General features: G+C 37.6%; 1 protein-coding gene across 3 annotated transcripts in view; it reads right to left on the reverse strand.

Moving 5' to 3' along the window:
• FMN1 (formin 1) overlaps positions 1-20,712 on the reverse strand; it is a 188,145-nt gene that overhangs the window by 134,389 nt on the left and 33,044 nt on the right. Inside the window, exons 2-3 of one of the 3 annotated variants that reach the window (XM_075151791.1) lie at positions 16,895-17,067; positions 5,725-5,842 (exon numbers count right to left, since the gene is read on the reverse strand). In XM_075151791.1, coding sequence (XP_075007892.1) covers positions 5,725-5,842; positions 16,895-17,067 — 291 coding nt within the window. Of the gene's footprint in view, positions 1-5,724; positions 5,843-7,923; positions 9,694-16,894; positions 17,068-20,712 lie in introns of those variants that run through there. The other 2 variants (XM_075151793.1, XM_075151792.1) reach the window with 2 other exon arrangements.

Below are 20,712 nucleotides of genomic sequence, written 5' to 3' on the forward strand. Positions count from 1 at the left end.
ATATAACCCTCAGTGTATAGGAAGGCATGAACATTTTGCCACACGGCCTTAGGCGTAGTTACCATACCGTAAGTGTTACTTTTTTGCAGATCTAAGTTTAGGAAGTCAGTATTCTTTTCCATTCTGCATCTCTATCGAATGCTAATAGCCTATAAACAGAAAAGGAATTGAATTTTTCTTGAAAAATAGGTCAGGATTCTCATCCCAATTTTACTGATGGGTAAACTGAAGCTTGGAAAGGTCTCACAACTTTCCTGAAGTCATTCCAGAAGGTAGCAAAAGGGCTGGAAATGGAACACAAGCATCTTAAAAACAAATCTTCAGCATTAATAGGTGCCTATCTTTTTGTTCCTATCTCAAGAGGCACAGTATGAATGACAGCATCAGCTGAGGTGGGGAAAGAAAAGCAAAGGAAGTTTCTGTTGCTTGCTTGTTTTTGAGGGTTTATTTAATATTTAATAAAGCAAATCTTAGCAGACAGGGCTGCAAGATATCTGGAAAAGTGGCTGCTGCATTGATCAGCACGTGCACAACCCATTTGTCTGAGACTGTAGAGACTTCCAAGCAGCGCTAATGCCCAATACTTTCCAAATCCATAAAATTATAGCTTTAATTGGCATAAATAAGGAGAGAAAACGTCATTCTTACTCTAGAGGAATGTAATATGGCTACAATAATCTGGATTGTAATAAAAAACTCACCTTCTCAATAACAAGCTAGTGTATTTGTCAGAATATAAAACACTGACATAACATGGCCAAATACGCCTGTCATGTTGCACAATAAATGCAGTAAAATGTAGTAAAATAATTTACAAAACCTTATGCAGCCCACCTGCACTCTGAGGTCACATCAAGTTGATCAATGACCATTAAATCACAAAATCGCTATCTTCAACCAATGCATAATATCCTGTTTGCTGTAGTCCTGCTTTATCTAATTCATTACAATAAAATTTATAATAGAATCCCAGAACTAAACCCCAAATACCACACTGAAATCTAATAAACTGAAGTTACTAAAAAAATGTCTTTTTTTTTTATTTTAAGATGAAACCAACTGTTAGCAGCCACTCTTACAACAACTTCTTTCAGGACACTAACAACATCAAGCATTATGTCTTTTTTAGAGACAAACACAAATTGTTCGAGGCCACAAAGGAAGTTTCTGTTAAGGAAAGATAAGAAATCATGTTCTTATCTTTCATCTCTTTGTTCAGACCATTATGCCTCTCTTTCTCTCACATAACTTGGTTATTCTCTGCATTTACATCATGACCATAAAGTGATTTTCTTGCTGGGAACCCAGAGCATAGGGAACCAAGGCTTTAATATATTTGAGACTTGGCAATAAACCTCTGCCATTATTTTGTATTTCATTTGCCATTTACTTAGACATTTTTTGTTTAGTAAGAGCTTTCTCAGTCATCTCCTGATTTTTTTATTTACCCTGAAAATTGTGCTTACAGCATCACAGACTATTGTTATAGAAGTTGTGGCACCATAGAGACAGCATTACCTCACTGCAGATTTAAGGATGATGAATAGACAGACTGTGATAGAACAGGGTTTTTTAATGTTCAATAGAGACATTTGAATTAACAAGGAAACATGTAATGAAAAAAAGCACTAAATAGATTATTGTTTCAACTTGATTTTTTTTTAGCATTTTCTCCAGCAGGAATGTCAAATACTTCTCTCATCACTTTTTAAATTTCTGTTTTGCTTAAGCAAAAGACTAAACTCTCTCTGTTTTATATAAGAGAACTATTTTGATCCTAATGGCTAACAATGCATTTTTAACAGGAATCACAGGATCTGTGTACCTATACCACCTTAATGTGGAGACTGTTCTTCAAACATAAGTAGTTTTATGAGCAGCAGAACTCATGTCTAAACTCCTCTTCTTGGACACGAGAGGCTGCAAGTGCTGATCTAGTCATATGCAGCAGCTGAGACGTTCATTACATGTGGATTCTATGAGATCTAGTATCATAAATGAGTTTGCTCAGTATAGACAGGAATTTGTCTCTTCTACCTGGCTAGATATTTTCACCATATGTAATAGCTGACACATCTACCCTTGTATCAAATTTAATGCTTAAAAAATGGGAGAAATCTCTCCAAGAATTATGGAGGAAAAAGAAAAAGAAACTTTTAATGAAAACAGAAAAACAGAACTTTAGAACCAGAGAAATATGCACAGAAATGTCTCTTATTACACGGGAAAGATTTCCATGGAATAAACCTGTAACTATAAATTAAAATACCCTTTTTCTAGTCTTCCAGGATATAAATGGTGTAATGTACTACAGACTTTCTGGACTTCAGCTATTTTAGACTGACACACTTCAAAGAAGTTCCAGTTTCTCTACCGAACCATGTAAGCAGCTTGTGCTAATTACAGAGAGCCAGTTGACAATGCAGTCACTTGCTCTATGGAAACAGAGGAATTAAAGGCTTAAGAAAAAATAAGATATGCCAAAATATCATAATGTCATCCTTTTAATTCAAAATTTACAGCTCAAGATTCGGGTGTTGGGGGTGACAATACTATGACTACACAAGATGTTACCAAAGGCATGAAAGAAACCTGTTGCAGAGTTCTATTTGTTCACTAACTTCTTTCACTTCTAATATTCCTAACAGGCCTAGTCAGCCTCACACATGTTCCTTGTTATGTCCATTTGCTTTTCAGTTGGTTTCCCACACATCAAGCCAGACTACGAGCCTCAGGAGGGAGTTAGCTGCTCCTCCAAGCCGCTCTGAGTCACTGTGATGTCTGCTGCGTAGGCCAAATTAAGCCTGAATTTCTTGCTTCCACTAGGCAGCAAGAACAATGAGGAAAAACATGGCAAGGAGGTGAGAAAAGATCAAAAAGCCAAGAATCCTCTCCCTCAATATTCCTACCTTCCTGTCATAGCTGCCATAGTGCATGGTGATGAAGGAATAAATCAAAGACACTGCAGAATTGTGAGAAAGATTACAGTATTCCAACTTTCAAATTTTCAGTGTTACTTTAAATACTAATTTCTCATGACAAATGAAAAAAAAATCTATGCTACCTCATAAAATAAGTGCATATTTTTGTACCGTTACAGTACAAAGACTCATGTCCACAGATTTATCCTTGTGACCGATGTATTTTGTTTAAGCTTAAAATAAAGCTGCGCTAAATGAATATTTACCTAATAATTCAGCCTATTATTATTGTTTGTATGAAACTCTTTATCACAGAAATTAAAACACTAACATAAATCGTTGACTGAAAGTTAAAACAAGTCACTTCAGCATTTTTTATGTTACAGATAATCATCTATTAGGAACATCAGTGGAGGAAGTCTGGAATTGCAAACATCCCTGCCACACAGAAATTTTGAACAGTATTCTGAATTAAAGAATTTTTCATTTGATCTTAGCTGTCAGGATGAGACACTGACATTTCTTACACTGTGGTAAGAAATAAGGTTTCAGGTTGAGACTGGTTGAGACCAGTCAGTCTAATGGTAATCATTAATCTGCTTTACACCATATTTTTAAGAAGCTCACTTTGTGGACAAGAAGTTCCTAAGGTACTGGAGGCTGGGAGGGAATTTTGGATGGGAAGGGGCATGAGGGGAAATGCCAGTATACACATGCACTTTGAAGGTACCAACCACTGTCAGAGAGAAGATACTGAGTTTAGAAGTAATGCTGTATTGCCACTTTCATATTCATTAAAAAACCCACAAACTCCGCCTCCCAGCAATAAGACCAACATTGAATACAAACTCTGTTTTTTTAATTATATCAGCACTGCTCATGAACAGTACCTTCCTTCACTTGCAGGAGACTGCATAAATTCATTCCTGCGCATAGTGCTTTAAAACAGCCACCCTAGTGCGCAGAAAAGCAGATATAATTGATCCATCATATGCAACTTACAACTGCTTGCAGTGTCCTTGCTGCCACAACGGCTTTCTGGGCATCCATGAGCAGCTGAAAGAAACACAAACCTGCTAATCGCTGAGGTACACCTATAACTCTACTGCACTCTCAACATATGTTGCAAATATAGTCTTTGCCTATTTCCTTTAAAAGCAGCGCTTCTGTCTCATCCTAGCTGAATCACCAGCAGTTTGTTTTTATTCAAATCCCTCTCTCTGCCAGACACTGGAGTGACTAATGAACTGCAGAATCTGGTCTGTGTAAAAATTTGACTTAGCAAACTAACCATAAGCATGTTGATGACACTGCCACCCAAAATATCACAGTAACAAAAGAGTAACAATTTACATGGGCTCTAAGCCAGTCTGTCCTTCCTATTCAAATTTCAGGAAAGCGTGACCTAATTTCTCTACAAGTAGTAGAATCTGGAGCTTTTGTTAATCCAGTTTCCTTTCCTTTCTTTATTTCAGCATATGTTTTTGCCACAGATGATTACAGTCATTAGGAGAAAAAATATCTATTTGGGTAAAGTTAAATACAGCAAGCATATAGCCTATAATAAGAATCTAAGAGTAATAGAAAGGGCCTGTAGCACTCCTTATCAACAGCTGAATACCTGTCCTGGTCATCTAGTAATAGACTTCCACACCTCAGACCGATCAGATGCACTGTGAATTCAATTCTGTCTATATTAGAACCATGTTGTTCCTGTCAAAACCAAGTTTTCTGAATCTTCCAGCAAATTTTATGCTTCCAGTATTATGCCCACTTTACAAAAAAGGAAGATTAAGGCAGAGAAAACTGATGAAAGAGAGAGAAAGAAGTAATACACTTAACAATACAAAGCAGTAGATCCACTATTCCTATTTATTCTTTGTCATATACAAGGCCAAATGGATATCCACTGGAATTGGAAAGAACCACACAGCATTTCTCCGTACAATTTCTCACAGTAAGGTAGTATTAAAGCTTGTTTTTTAATTCCAGCTCATCCTTTCTAGGTGGTATTTTCCAAAATCTCCAGGTACATGAAGAAGAGATGGTCTATGGCCTTTCATTTCGATATTTCAGACAATTCCACAGTTTATGACTGATTTCTGAGTAACAAGGACTTCCTGTTTTATATTTAAGAATACAAATTTGAAACAGAGGTGTGGTGGCTACAAAAATCACTTTTTCCGTTGTAAATATGTAAGTATTTATCTAAATATCAAAAAATTAAGAAATAGCTTGCTGTGGAACGCTTATTGATAACTAGTTAACATTGTGCTTCAGACATACCCTCTCGTACATTTGTATAGGACAATATACATGGCTAGCTATAAAAGTGATCTGAGCGAATATGAGTATTCCTCTGTTTATACACAAGTTGCAATAATGAAATTCATTACTTTTATTCTGGACACTACCTGAAGAAAATCTACAGCCAGACTAGAGTCTGGCAGGTCACTGCCCCCTGTATTCTAAGGCAATGGAAAAGGCAGTCAGGTTTTCCATTCGTTCACTATTCTGTCGCTCATTTGAACAGAATCCCATTAGAAATGGATAATGTAATTTATCAAAACCCCCACTTCTTTCCTCATGAATTTGTACAGGCAAGCATTTAGATTTCAACACAAATTTAGCCATTTACAGTTAAAAATCAGATGCTTAACAAGTAGCATTGAACAACACATCCAAAACATAAGGGCTGTTTTTCCAGGTAAGAAAATACTGTGACTTATCACCATCTCTGCATTAAACAAGATTAAAAATGTCAGAAACTAATTTCTGCAAATGCTTCACCTCTTTGTTTTACCTGCTTCTGTGTACTTTAATCCTACTTTTACTTCTTCATGCTTTGCTTTTGGTGGTGGCCAGACAGTCTGGAGTCTCCCTGGAGTCTTGTCATCTTGCTCTGAGGGACTCAGGTCAGGCTGTTAAAATTCAGCAAGAAAAAATTAAAGTCTGCAGTATCAATTGATTCCAAAACCACAACCGCAATGCTCAGCTCTACATGTATATTCCAGGATGGCTATCTGCCTCATTCTACTGATTGAAACAGTGCTCAGTTGGTTGGAAGGGATACAAAGATATCAGTGTAGAAAAATAATTTTGAGGAGGAAAATAACATAATGCATGTGACATACAATGATTTGTTGAAACTGTTCACATCAGTGAGGAAAGCTGTCTATCCTTTGTTGAACCATGGAGGTGGTCAAGAATACTAGGGTTTTTCCCTGTATCTTTTTTTCAGAGCAAAAAGACCCATCTGTGCTCCTCTTACAAGTAAACGTTAGTGGGATTCACCTAAGACATCATTTGACAATATAATTTTCCGGAAGCAGAGCTAGTTTGTGAAATTCCTGCCCCACCCCCAGCAGCTTGCTCAGTCCACATACCAGGTAACACTGCCACATCAAAGTGCTGCTGCAGCTGTTAATGGGACTGCACTGTCAACTGGAATGCTAAAATAACCCTTTAAATGGGGGGGAAAACCCCACTAAACAAGCATTCTTTTACAGGTTTACGTTTGGGGGTTTTTTTTACATCTAACATTTCTGTAATCTGATTTACAACATGCTGTTTTGAGTAATTGCATAGACACAACCGTAGCAACAGCAAAACCCTGTATGAAAGCGGGCCCATAAATGGCCCACATGAGCAAGGAAAAAGGAAAGGCAAGACCTTTTTACTCTGGCTTTGCCCTGAGAAAATGTACATTTGTACTAGATCGGACGTTAAGCAGACATTTATACAAGCCACTCCTGTTGACTCCTGTGCTTCCTCCCTCACGGTGTGTGATGACAGCTTCCCAGATAGGTTTGCTGTGAGCCACACAAATGCTTACGCCAGCACAGCGGAGGGAATGGTGTAAGCAGGAAGGAGCAAGCCAGGAATGGGAAGGGCACACGCAGACTGCAATTGCTCTACATGCCACGGCCAACAAGTACCTCTTTTCTCTTACCCATAGGTAATTTACTACAAACTGGTATTATCGGTCTACCCAGGTGTCAGTCAAGATTTTTAAAAAGTTTTTAATTTTAAGTAAAAATAAAAATTTGTAAGAGAGTACAACCAACACAGCAAATTAACTTAAGTAGCTTCAGGCTTAGGTCCAATCCTGCAAATTTAATCATTCAGACAATTCCCCCTTTAGCCAACAGGAACAACTTTCTGGACTGATTATATATGCCAAAGATGTAGCTGCAAGAATTTTGGGTTGGGGGGGGTTACTCATTTAATTAAAAGAGTTCAAATCACACTCAAATTCATTTATCATTATGGTTCTATGAAAACTTAGCATAGATTTTTTTTTGCATTTCTTAAAAATATACTAACTAAATTTCCATATGCCTAAGAATATTAACCTTGCAAATGCTGATATTAATCCATAACTTGAGTTGTCTAATTGGAATCACTAAGTTATACTCGGATAAGGTTAAATGCTTATCAATATTTGCAAAGCCAGATATATGCATGTAAATAAGAAAAAAATTACTTTAAATTCTATGTCTTGGACAAACTGAGTTGAAAATCACCCATAACTTCTTGTATCAGCTCTTATCATAGAATTATTCCCAAAGGTAAAGTGAAATATTACTTTTAAAAATAAAAAAAAAAATGAAAGAAAACAGAGTGAGATTGAGAAACTATTAAATAATACTACAGTAAATATTTGCAGCACCAAACTGATTTAAAGTCATACTTAACAATGGGCAACTATTTTGTAGTCATCTTTTAAAATCAGAAACAGATTTTTAAGTTCTCACTTCTAATTGAAACGCTGTGACTATCACCAGTTCTCACTGAATTCTGCTACAACTGCAGGTGATTAAGAATTTTGACAAATTAGCCCCAAGATTTCTTCAGTTGGGAATCCAAAATTTGAGATTGCCAAAAGAAGAGGACAATTCCGACGTTTTGATCTTAAGTCCTCACCAAAAATTTTTAAACAAGAAATTATCTTTTATCCGTCTACTTCCAGATCTTAGGAAGAAAAAGTAATTCAACCTACAGATTTGTCTGATGGTCCATCCCCAGGTTTTGATTTTGACCTTTCAAATACAGCTTTCAAAGCGTCTTTTTCATTTCTCATTTTACGTTTTATGGCTTCCAGCTCTGAAGTATCTGCAGTTGTTTCTTTTTTGGGAGGCCGTGTGAATAAAGCTTTAAAGACGTCCAGTGCAGATTCAGCTGGGCTTGATTTTATTTCCTCAGAGGGAAAACATGGTTCTGTTTTGCCAGAGGCTTTGTTGTCTTGAGCTTCATCACTGTCTTCAGTCTCCCCAGATCCCTCACCAGAGTCCTCGGTTCTATCTTCATTCTTGGAGACGTCTATGTTTAACAAGTGCGAGAGTTGTTCCAGGAAAGTAGGACTTGCTTTAGGTTCAGCTGATTTTTTTTTAGTGGTCAAACCTGATGTAATACTGGATTTCTTAACAGGCTGTCGTAATTTAAGCAGAGCTAAATCATTCTCCTTTGGTTTAATTTCTGTAACAGTTTCCCCATCCTCTGTGGTTAGTCCCTTTTTCCTCACACGTAGTCCACTAAAGAAAGCGGGCAGCTGGAAAGTCTTTTCAGTCAGTGCTGTTTTTTGGAGCGACGTATTATCAGCTGAAGGTCTTTGTTCTTCATCTGGAAGTTCTTGAGGGCATTCCCCTGTAGCAAACAAGCGACTGAACTGCTCATCCATTAACATTTTGTCTTTTCCATTGGAGTCATGCTTCAGAACACCATCCAGCTCTTTTGGGAGCCGCTTAGAAATTGGTGGGTGTAACTCAATGTCATCTGGATCCACAGTGTCATCACTGTTGCTGTGCCCTTCTGATTCTGACTCTTCCCTATTTTGATTGTTATCGTCCAAAGCCTCAGCAGACAAAGCAGCATTATTTAGCCCAGATCCACTTGTATTGTTTTCATCGGTGTCTAGGTCCTTACTCTCTGTGTCCGATTCTGTATCACTTGTTGTATGAACCAAAGTACCTTGTACGAGAATAGCATCCTTGTCATCATTGTCAGGTTCAGACAAAGAAGTCTGTACAAACCTCAAATGGTGAAGAAGTAATTCATTTTGTTCAGCTAACTCCAGTTCCAGGTCAGTTTGCCTGCCAGACATTGGGTCAGGCTGGCCACTGGTACTATTCATGCCGTGCTGATTTTCTGAGTCGTCATTACAATCATTATCATTCCTCTCATGCCAGGTGTTAGCATGAGTATTTATATCGGTGTGCAAAGGTTGAAATGCCTTAAGCACTGTTTCTTCTTTGGAAGCTGTAGATTCAAATTTAGTTGTAAATCCAAAAAGTGTTTTCACAGAAAATGTAGTGAAAAGCTCAGGGTCGCTTTCTGCTGTATTCTCCAGGTCTGAAAGCTCACTACAACCAGGCACCGCATTTTCTTCTTCCATGTTGCGTGAAGTACAGAATAGGTTTGCTTCTAGCAGTGCTACTAACTGCTAAACAAATATTTGCGACATGCATTCAGACAGCAGACTGAACTCACTACAGGCACGGCAACAGGCAGCACTCCCCGGCCCTGCGAAGGCAGCCAGCCTCCCCCAGGTCACCCTGCCCCTCCTTCCGCTTCCAGCGCTGCAGCCGGCAGCCAAAGTGTCCGTCAGGTCTCCAAACTCTACTTCAGGAGCAGCAAAAAGACCCACCGCAAAAAAAGTTCTCAGCAGCGTCGGGGACTTGTTCCTTTACACAAAGGGCTTTTTGTCCGGGCAAATATGCCAGCGCACTAATCTCGGTTGAAAATTCGACCAATGGTTACTGCTGGGACTCCTGCAATCCTACTGGCTGCACACAACTTCCTACGTGCTAGAAAGTGCAGAGCAGCTATATAAACAAGCCTCCCGAACAGAACTGGCTGCATTTGTAGTTTGCTACTTCCTTATCCCAGTACACGAGCTGTGAGTGGTTTTCAGCAGAAAATTCCTGACGGATTCTTTTGCATAGTCTTTCCACTTTGATAAAGATCTTCTTTTGTAAATCCATAATCACCAAAAAACATCAAATGGAAACCCAAAGTAACGAATCTGAAGCTTCCAGTGCCACCGCCCAGAGCCTGTGCAGAGACCCCAGCTCCCGGCTGGCCAGAGCGAACCCGGGTGAGCACCCTTGAAGCCGAAGAAAGCAGAAAAAAAAGAGGCTCTCTTCCGATTTGCTGCAGGTTTCATCTGGAATGCAGATTTCAGCCTCCAGGGCCATGAACAAAAACCAACAGGACTGGTTTCATATTACTACTGTCCTAACTCTGCACAGCTATTTCCCTGAACTGTACACAGGTACTTATCAAAGGCTTTCGCCACACCCAGTGGCTAGGAGCTCTTTGGGTGGGCAGGGTAAACAGCCAGCGCTCAGGAATGCCAAGTTAACTGTTTAGAAATCAGGCAGGCTCTCCATCTGCACTGCAGCCAAGCTTGGATTATTTCATAGAACAATCTCTGCTGACATATTTTTTGATAACTTTCATCCGTATATATTGCCACGGTAATGCTATATGTGTGAGATTTGTTTTAGTTAATACTGGCAAAAACACTTGAAGGAAATCTTCAAGACTGTATAACTCAATATTAACAGAAGCTGTCAGGGATAATATATAGTTTTTTCTTAAAACACATACAAAGAAAGTACAAAATACTCTTAAGCACGTTTGATATTCAGAAAGTCAGTAACATTTAGGTCACGTTCCAGTCAAAAGTCTTCACTTTTGTTCCTTTTCTTATTTTTGGAATTACAGAGACTGCAAATCTGCAGGAATTTATATTCTTCTTATTCCCTGGCCATCAAGAAGTTTGTTTAGTCAAATGTCCACATTGGTACCTTAGAAATTCAAAGATACTATTCTTTTTTTTGCACCCAAGTTAGGGGGTCATTCTACAGTCAGTCATTAGCTGTGATGAGTAATCTTAAACAAGCAATGGGGAAAGCTGTCCTTCACAGGGAAATCAGCCGCAGATCACACCACTGTGTCAAATTACTGAAAAACATTTACTGAAAAGCTGAATATTACAGACAACAAGCAACAAGAAAGTATCCCAACATATTTAATTTTTGGTTTAATGTTTAAAAATGTAGACTGTCCAAAAAGCATGTGTTTACCTTTTCAATATACTGTAAAAGATCATAAAGTCAACAGCAAAAGTCATTGGTATCTACTGGGGGAAGAAAGTTTCCCAAAAATCAGATGGTAATACTAAGGGCTTAGATGAAGCTTACAGACACCTTTTCAATTACAGGGTTGCACGTATACCTATAGACAAAGGGCACTGGAATCATTCCCATCTTTATCTGTGATTTAACATAGGACAATGTCTTCTGCCTTACTGCCTGCCATTTCCTGTAGTAAGCTCCGGACTTGCTTCTCCGCTATGCTTAATCATCAGGTGCCAAGGACAGAAATGACTGACAGGTCACGGCTCCCCTGGTTTTCTAGGCTTAATATAGGTTAATATCACAAAAGGAAGCTCTACATAAGGAAAGCGAAACAGAGTCTTTATCACTCCCTATGCCAACCTACTCTTGTAATCTCAGGGTTAATAAGACAAGTGGAAGGCAGCTACCTCAGCACTGGTGATTTGCCCTAAGACAAGATTTCTTGAAGGCAAACCTACAGCAATTCTAAATTTCATTTTATGACAAAGTAACTGGGGCAAAGTGACCTTACTGAACGAAATTTTAAATTTACATCTATTTTTATGTTCAACCACAGGAGTAATTGTTCAATGTCCTGATAATTTCTGTGGTTATGCCTTGCTTACTTATGTACTTATTTATTTGGATTTGGTTAACTTATGATGAATAAACATTAAATCTTATTTTTCAAGAACAGTTAATGTTGTTCACTAACAAAAAATATACCTATATGAACAACTTCATGGTACCTTTTAAACTAAACATACTTATTCAGATTATGTCAAAATATTTATTTATCTGTTTATATTAATGACAAGCCACACTTAGAATAAAACGTCTCTGTAATAATCTAGGGTTGCCAAGCTGTACCAGTCCTATGAATATTGTACATAGGCAGGTTACTGAAAATAGCCACTATCTAACTGTGTAAGATTTTAATAGTATGTATGAAAAGTTTAGTTTAAAGGTGGACTTAAAAGCAGGAAAACCATACTTTACATCTGTCTAAACAACATCCCAACAAAATTTACGAGACAATGATCAAATTAGTAGTGAAAAGGATGGTGCTTTGAGTGTCAGGCCAAAGTTATGCAATGTTTGAGATGCTAGAAAACCCAGAGTTGAACACTGAATAATTAAAACTCCAGAAGTAGAAATATACCTTATAAAACCAGAGGTAATCTCACAAGCCTGCAGAAAAAGATACTGCTGTATAAATACCTCTTCTCTTGATAATGAACTCCAGGAAGTGAGAAGAAACTTTCAAGCTTTTTGAGATTAGGATGAACAAAGGAACTTGTCTCTGTACCTACCGCTGGAGAAATGATCAAAACCTGGAAGCCAGCCAGCCTCTCAGATTCACCACACAGTCCATAAACCCCCAGCCTCAAATAACGCTTTTGTGAGGACTTGTTTCTCACAGTCTGATGATCATGCCAGTGGACAGTCCCCTGTTGAGGGACTGGGTAACTGGTAATGAAATACACATTGGTACTTACCCAATAGAGTGTTTCTGGGTAAAATACATACATCGATATTATTTTTACAGAAGGAGATCACATTGTGATGTGCAAATGAGACAGAGCCAGTTTTTTGGCAGAAGTGTTTTAATGCTGGGTGGATCTGTCTCATAAGGAAAGTCTCTCTGAACAGGCTGTAATACTGCATCTGAAGGAAGAAACAACTTCAAAATCTCTAGAAAAAATCTGCTATGATAATGTTACAAGCCTCTTTACTTTATAAAACTGACAACTCTCTGGTGCCTCAGAAAAGCCCCTAAAACCTGTCATAGCAACTTTCAGGGCAGTCAACACACTAATTATACAAAAGGACAATCATTCCTTACAGTTTAAAGCACATTTAATAATCCACACCCTTTCTGACCTACATTTCATCACAAACAGAAGTCACACCTACAACTCACTCCAGTTCTGTTCTTGAGGTGTCTAAGAGCTCCCCTGAAGTAGGTTTTAAAACTAGCCTTGAAGAAAACACACAGTAAGCCAGAATAAAGTAATCTAATTTCTATCACTATCATACGGCAGGGCTCAAGGCTTCCTGACCCCATATCTATTCTGATTGCCTTTTCAGATCACTGTAATATAGCAAACTAGAGAAACATAAACAGGGCATGAAGACACATTCTACAAAACAGTCAAGTGGCTAAACTGTACAGAAGACAAACTTTCTACTCTTTTTTCAACATAAAGAGCCTTAAACCAAGAAAATTTTGCATAATTTTGTGAAAATAATCATGGAATCAAATATGCATGAATTGTGTCAGGCTTCAGAAGAACCAAATGAAGCAGCAGGCTGTGGTTGTGGCTCAGGCAGTTTGAACTGATCTGAAGCTCAGCTGACACAGTCCTGCCCTCTGCCCTGCCCCAGCCCAACCTTACTGGGCTGACTGATAATGATCTTAACATTCTCCTGCTCTCCTGTCTGTCTCTCCTGTTGTTTATCTCGTTTTATACTTAGTATTTTAACTCTTTAAATGCTCTAAAATGGAAAAGGCAGAAAAGGTGGAAGGAAACCTACAAGTCCTGGATTTTCATCATTATTCTCAGCCTTGTTACCTCACTATAGACCATTTTGTGAGCAATTTTCCTGAGGTTTCAGGATCTGGGTATCACCAACATAATTGCTTTACATGTAAGTAATTAAGTTTAGACAGAGCAACTTATATCATATCATAGATATAATAATTCTTATCAAAATTCAGCATTCCATGATGTTAACAGAATGAGTGGACACCAGACACATTTGGTTAGGGGGCTGTAGAAATGCAATGTGGTTTTTAACGTCTTCATCAAAATTCTGCTTGACATTGAGATATGGACTACTTTAGAGAATTTGAAAAAAGATCATAATAGTTATATGGTTATAAAACCAGAAAGCACATTAAGACAGCCAGTTTACTATTTCGATGGAGTGCATATTGTATCAATAAATGTATGGAACAGTTAGTTAGCCTGTAAAACCCATCATATGAAAAACCAATGGTAGTTCTGAGGCAGAACTTGTGGAAGAGATGTGTTGGCTGATCTCCTGGTTAAAAAGAACACACATACAAGTAACAAAGACAGGCAACAGGAGATCACTGTAAACTGTGTAAGTAAACTGTGTAAGAATCTTTGTGCATTAAGGCACAAAGGCCAGCACTTAGTTTAACAAAGAATGGAGATGAATTTTTAATCTTTTCTGTTTGGCTTTCCTTTTCTAGGTTGCTCTCTTTTCACCTTCTTTTCATTTCAACAGGCCTTTTGCTCTCCATCTACATATGACATAATAGTTTAAAGATTAAACAAAAAACTTTATAAAATAAAATCCACATAATCACATCAAATAATTTACCAGAATTTCTTAAGTAATTACTAGCTATTAATAGTTATTTTAGCTGCATTTTCACATCTCATTTATGTGCTTTTTTATCTGAGATGAAATGCTGTATAAAGAATAGGGTGGAGTTGCATTTCTATTTTGTTTCATTATGTTCCGTATCTCTGTATCTTCTCTATGCTGGATTGTGAATGAGAACACAGCATGCTCCAACTAAGATTTAAAATCTAATGCCTGATTTTTTTTCAAGCTTCTGACACAGATTGTGCATTTGAAATTCCTGTCAGAGAAGAATTCATTCACTCTCTCCCTAATCTGCTTTATCTGCCTCCTTCCAACTAATAGAAACATAGAAACATCTTTTCAATAACATACGCAAACACTACATCTATATATGCAGATATACAAATATATAATACATTTATGTAAGGATGCTCCTAATCCATAGAAAGCAGAACTTCAATAAGAAACTTTGTTTTTCACATTGTCACTATTATGACTATAACCGCATTTTAAAACAGTAGTGCCTAACTTTTTTATCAGTCAGGCTAAACTTTTTCTTCCAACAGCAGAAAAGGGCCATAGATCACAGGACTGGATGTAGTGTGACTGTGAGTAAATAAACTGGTCCATTTCAGTTGCTATTTCCTGGAAACATTATCTTTCTTTCAGAGTTGCTCTTCAGTCACAGGCACATTTTTTGACCACAGTTGTCTGTCTTGCTGTCCAGTCTCAGGAGTGCACAGGGAAGTCAATATCTGGGTAAGGATTGCTGTCACCAGAGCAACTCATGCAGCCTATTTTTGGCCATTATCTTTCTTGTAGGCTGCTTATAGCAGTGCTGCAGTCCAGATGGATTCTGATGGCAGCACCAGCAGCAGCCTGCCCTACCATTCTTTTGGCAGCTCCTCCTCCAATCCCTTGTCATACAACGGGACATGGAATCATCTTGAAGCAGAAAAATAGTCTTTGAGATGCAAGGGCTCTGCAAGTAATTCAGCCCAGAGTTCTGTTCTGAAAGACTTTCAAAAAAGAGAGTCACAGGGAGTGAGCTGCAGGATAAAGTGTCCTGGTGGGTCACTAACAGCCCATGCTGAGCTCCCCTTTTTTATAGAAATTGAGGCTTTTGTTCTGAATCTCTTAGAAATAGTGGAATAAATATTCTTCCTTGTTAACTACAAGGAACTGAAATTCCCTTTTTCATAATGCAGTTAATTAGATTTTAGACAGAAAATGCTGCTTTAAAAAGAGTAAGAAAAATGGAAACAAACTGCTTATTAATCTTAGATGTCTCTTATTTTACTCAAATTATTGTTCTTAAATGGCTTTTAATTTGGAACTCCTCCTGCTCTATACAAGGACTTTGTAAATGCAGACAAAGTATCCTCATGGACTGGATTCTTCCTGTTGTAGCATATATTTGTAGCAGTGATAACAACTACATCACAGTTCTTTTCAGTCCAGTAGTTTGTTTTCATCTCAACATTTTATTACAAGGATAAACCTGTACCTTCACAGTACTACAACAACGTTATAATGAATTCTTTTAGGAAAAGGAGGTTAGGACAAGAAATCAATTTTATAACAAGCTCAAGAGAATAGCAATGGTGAGCGTAAGCGTCATTAAAAGCATTTTAACTGTACTTCTAAGTCAATTCTGGTATTTCTACCAACAGATGTCACTGTTACACAAATTTGTGTTAGTGTTTCTTTGCACAATCTGTATTACATAATATAGTCTTTAAAGCATTTTCTTTCAACCATTCCATCCTTTCCTGTTTCTTTCCTCTTCTACTACATTCTGTTCCCTTCTCCCTCCAATTTGAAAACTACTGTCAAAACGTGTCTATCTGTAGGCTGGTTACTGCTCATCCGAGGAGCATATGAATATTTGCAGCTAGATTAGGCTGGGCCATGTTGAGCAAGCGTCTCGCATTGTGATTAACTCAGGTTGCCATCTGAAGCTTCAGTGTCTTGCATCCCAGGAAGTTTAGAAACTTTCCTGTCAAGTTCATGGCCAGTCTGACTCCAGTGCCAGTTCAGTTGCTCCAAAACTCTGAGAAGCAACAGCATGGCTCCCAGCAGTCCTGGGCTGTGCACATGCACGCACACACACGCACGTGTGCGCGGGCACACACTGCTTGCTGACTTGAATCTTCCTGATACCTATTTTTATCGTTGTCATCTCCTAGTTGCTAGCTCCTGCAATCCATTTCCAGGAAAACAAATAATTTAAACTAAACACCGATCATGACTTTAGAAATGACACATCATGTATCTTAATCTATTTATATAATTTTAAATATTTTCTGTATGTATTGCTCTCAGCTTAGCTGCACATAGGCATATGGACTCACAAACCATCTGGAAAACTGTATCCCATCCAAAACTTTGTCAGATATTTTGGACCATGGTTTTAGACATATCAGAAATAAATGTATACCAGAAATATAATTGTATATAATAAATGCTTGTTAAAACCCAATATAGCATGAATAGAGTCCTACTCACATTCGGTTCCAGGCTCAAATGCAACACATTTCTGTTGATCTTCTCTTTCTCACTTGAATGAGCAAATGGGTTTGAGTGCCCCAATCTGCAATCCAAAACCCAAGTATCTTCATCTCTGTTTGCCACATCCAAATTAGTCAGCCGTTCAGTGAAGTCATCCTTTAAAGCAGACTCTGCTGGAATGCCGAAGTGAAACAAAATGAAATGAAATGAAATGAAATGAAACGAAACAAAATGAAACGAAACAAAATGAAATGAAACAAAATGAAATGAAACAAAAGAAAATAATTGTATGCATCTACAGATAATCCCTGCACATAGAAAGTTCTATATCCTTTTCAAATTCTGGTACACACTACCAACACATGCACTTACAGTTCTCTTTGTTTAAAACAAAACAGAATGGCATAAATGGGGTACATACTTTGTTTTCACTCAGAAAAAATTTTGTGGGACAGATCTAGCAAAAAAAGTGAGCTGCTTGTCTTTCCCCCATGCACAGACACGCACTGTATGTAAGGTGCTTGAGTTTTCACCTCCTCTGCCAAGGCACTCTTACTTGCCCTCCTGAATGTGCTTGTTACACACACATATTCCAGAGGTGGCTCTGAAGTACAAAACTAAGCTAAGGAAGCTCAACAGACTGATTAGACAAACTTTCTGACATTGGCTAAACACAGCCTTAGTGGGCACCGTGCCAATCCACATTAGTCCCTTACACCAAATGCATAAAAAGCAGTCTCTTTCAATCAAAAGTGATATTTAACACTTTACCTTGCTCCAGTAACTTTAAACATAGTATGAACCTAGTTTTGGAATGGTTTAGTTACAAACAAACAGGTGTGGATTTAGTGGGAGAGGTAAGAGCAAAATCTGACAGCCAAGAGTACACACCTCCGTGTCACACACTGCAACCACCCAGCACTCTCCCTCCCGTTTGCAGCATCGCTGATTTACTGGTCCCCCAAAACAGTAGTAAGTCTTTTTCTGCATGATAGCCTCTAATTTAGCAATGAGAAAACCAATGAATTCCATGAAGTCAGTGTGTTCTCTGAAGTGTAATGTGTGACATGATATAAGATACATACACCTCTTTTTATATTCCCTAGGATATATACCCTCTTTCATATACACACACACATCCAGCTTGGAACATTCTAGTGGAAAATTCAGATACTAGCACAATTCCTGGCTGCTACATATGGTAGCTTAGCATTACACAAGCAACTGCACTTACAATTTTGTAATTTATTTTTAATTTTTTGCATTTTCCCTAATTTTAAAAGACCACGTTAAAAAAGAGGCACTAGGATCAGAATCTAAGCCTGTTTGCTTAAATATAGGCTGATTTTCAAACTTTCTGAAAGCTTATATCTCCAACTAATTTAGGTGCCACATTGTATCAATAAGCATAGTAAAGTAAAATACTTGGTAATGTGGCCAACAATCCAAAGTACAAATCAGTTATTATTGTGTGAATAAACTCATCTTTTTTCTTATTCATACAAAATCTCAAAATGAGATCCTATCAAAAGGCAGCATTTCTGCAAAAACAGTATTATACATACCTTACACTTTTTGAAATTATGCACTGCATATAATATGAAACTGTATTAAGATATTCAAACACAAGACAGCGTATTTTAGGACATACTCAAGTCCAGATGTGCCATCTTTAAGATCACATTTTTACACATTTGATAAACTATTTTCCTTGTTGGCCCTTACGTCATTACATAAGTCATTCTGATATTTAGAAAACTTTAAGTTCAGAAATAAAAATATTATGCTTTGTGGTATAATAATAAAATAAACTGAATAAAATATATCAGTTGAATTTTGACCTCATCTTTATTGCTCCATACAATTAGCCCAGTTACCTCTGGCCACTCTACTTTACATGATTATAATGTGGAAAATACAAGGAAAGTTCCAGGTGACTGGAGAGGAAAAACTAAAAATCACCATTTTTAAGGTAATTGGACATTATTTGTATCATGCTAGCAAACCCATCACGCCAGCTTTTAGCCTTTCTCCTGATTTCTGTCACATACCAATGCTACAGTTTTTGTGGATATCTACTGACTTTACATTGCAAAAAAGATTGGAATCTTGTCATAACCTATAAAAACCATACATACTTCCATAAAACAATGTAGCATTAAAACAATATTAAAATGCGATATACATAGTAAAAAACAGGAAATACTACCATTTTTAATTTAATGCTCTTTGGGAATTCATTTTGGTTTTGTAATTACCTATTCACCCGTTGCCCACCCCGCTCAGCATTACCTCCAATACTTCAAAGCTTGACTACAGTTGCATTCTGCAGTCAGTCTGAATCAATTATTTTTATCTATGTGCCCTCTGTTTCGAGATGTCTATTCTAGGTCAGCTAGTGCTAAAGAGAAAATTCCTAGGTAGCAGTGAATTTTACCCATAATGTGATTACTCTAATAATTTTCATTGGTAAGTGATACAGAGCTGTAGCAAGAGGCCACATTCACAATTCCTTCTTGCAGCAGCTGGTATTTCCCATAATTAACTGTGGCACAGCTAAGAATGGTCAGCCCTGCCAAATGCTTTCTGGACTACTAGAAAAATGAGTACCTCCCTCAGCTGCAGAGATTCAGTTTTTGTCCAAATTTAATTTTATGCACCATCATATTAACTTACGGTATTTTTGCTGTTGGCAGGCTGCTCCCAAGTCTGTTACCAAGCCTCTATTCTCCACTTGCTATTCCAACTATTACTTAATGTTCTGTTATCTGTGGGTTTACCCTGCTAGCTGATGACCCCATTCTTCCCTGAACCAGTTCTCACTTGCACGCACCATTACCATACAACCATTTCTATGCTAAGGGAGCCATCCGCCTCAGCAGACAGTGGAAAATGAAAGAACAACTTCAACTCTCTCTCTAACTATTCTATTTTAACAAATTCTTAAATACTTGGCCATATTTTTCCCTTAATTTCACCATTCTGTCAGCTCCAACAGATGGATTTTACTGCTACTTACATTTATCCAGGAAACAATTCTTTTTTAAATTGGCAACCCAGTGTAATCCACCCAGTGTAAAAGAGGAAATTTAGATTGTTTCTATAATTTCAGAGACTGTGGTTGAATTAGGTTTATTTGCTACACAAATTTATAATGAATGTTTTAAAATATCTGAGTGTGTGTTTAAAAAAAAGGTCATATATATTTTATGCATGTATATGCAAACACATGTATATATCCATTCAATCATAGGCTGAATTTAGGAAGTTTTAAAATGCATATGCTTATCCTTTAGCCAACTTAACTGATTTGACATCTTTTTTTTTTTTTTTTACCTCTGAAAAAAAAAGCTTCCAAGAGAGTCCAATTGCTACTCAAACTGTCTTCCAGGTGTTGCAGTTTATAGCAATTAGGTAGTGCCTCCTATGAACACTGCATGTAGAAAGAAGACTGCCCAAATACAGATTTGCTGCCATCTATTGTCCCAAGGGAATGGAAGACAGAGCAAAGTAAATGCAGGACGACTGAGTACGTAATGCTTCCTTGGCAATTTTTTACCATGCAGACTTGCGAGTGTAAGTAAACAACTTTTTTATCTTGTCAAATTTACAGGTAAGACAAATGAGGCACTGAAACCTCAGGGATAGACATGGTCATATCATCAGACTGTGATAATAAATAGTACATCCAGGATCTCCTAAACACTACTATGCTGAACCTACATAGTTATAAGGTAATTACACCTGTCTTTTTTTGTACAAATAACACATTCTTGTAATACAAAGTCTTTTAAACACAATCTCTTAAATTAGCA

The sequence above is a fragment of the Calonectris borealis genome, chromosome 5, assembly GCF_964195595.1.
Source record: "Calonectris borealis chromosome 5, bCalBor7.hap1.2, whole genome shotgun sequence".
NCBI lineage: Eukaryota > Metazoa > Chordata > Aves > Procellariiformes > Procellariidae > Calonectris > Calonectris borealis.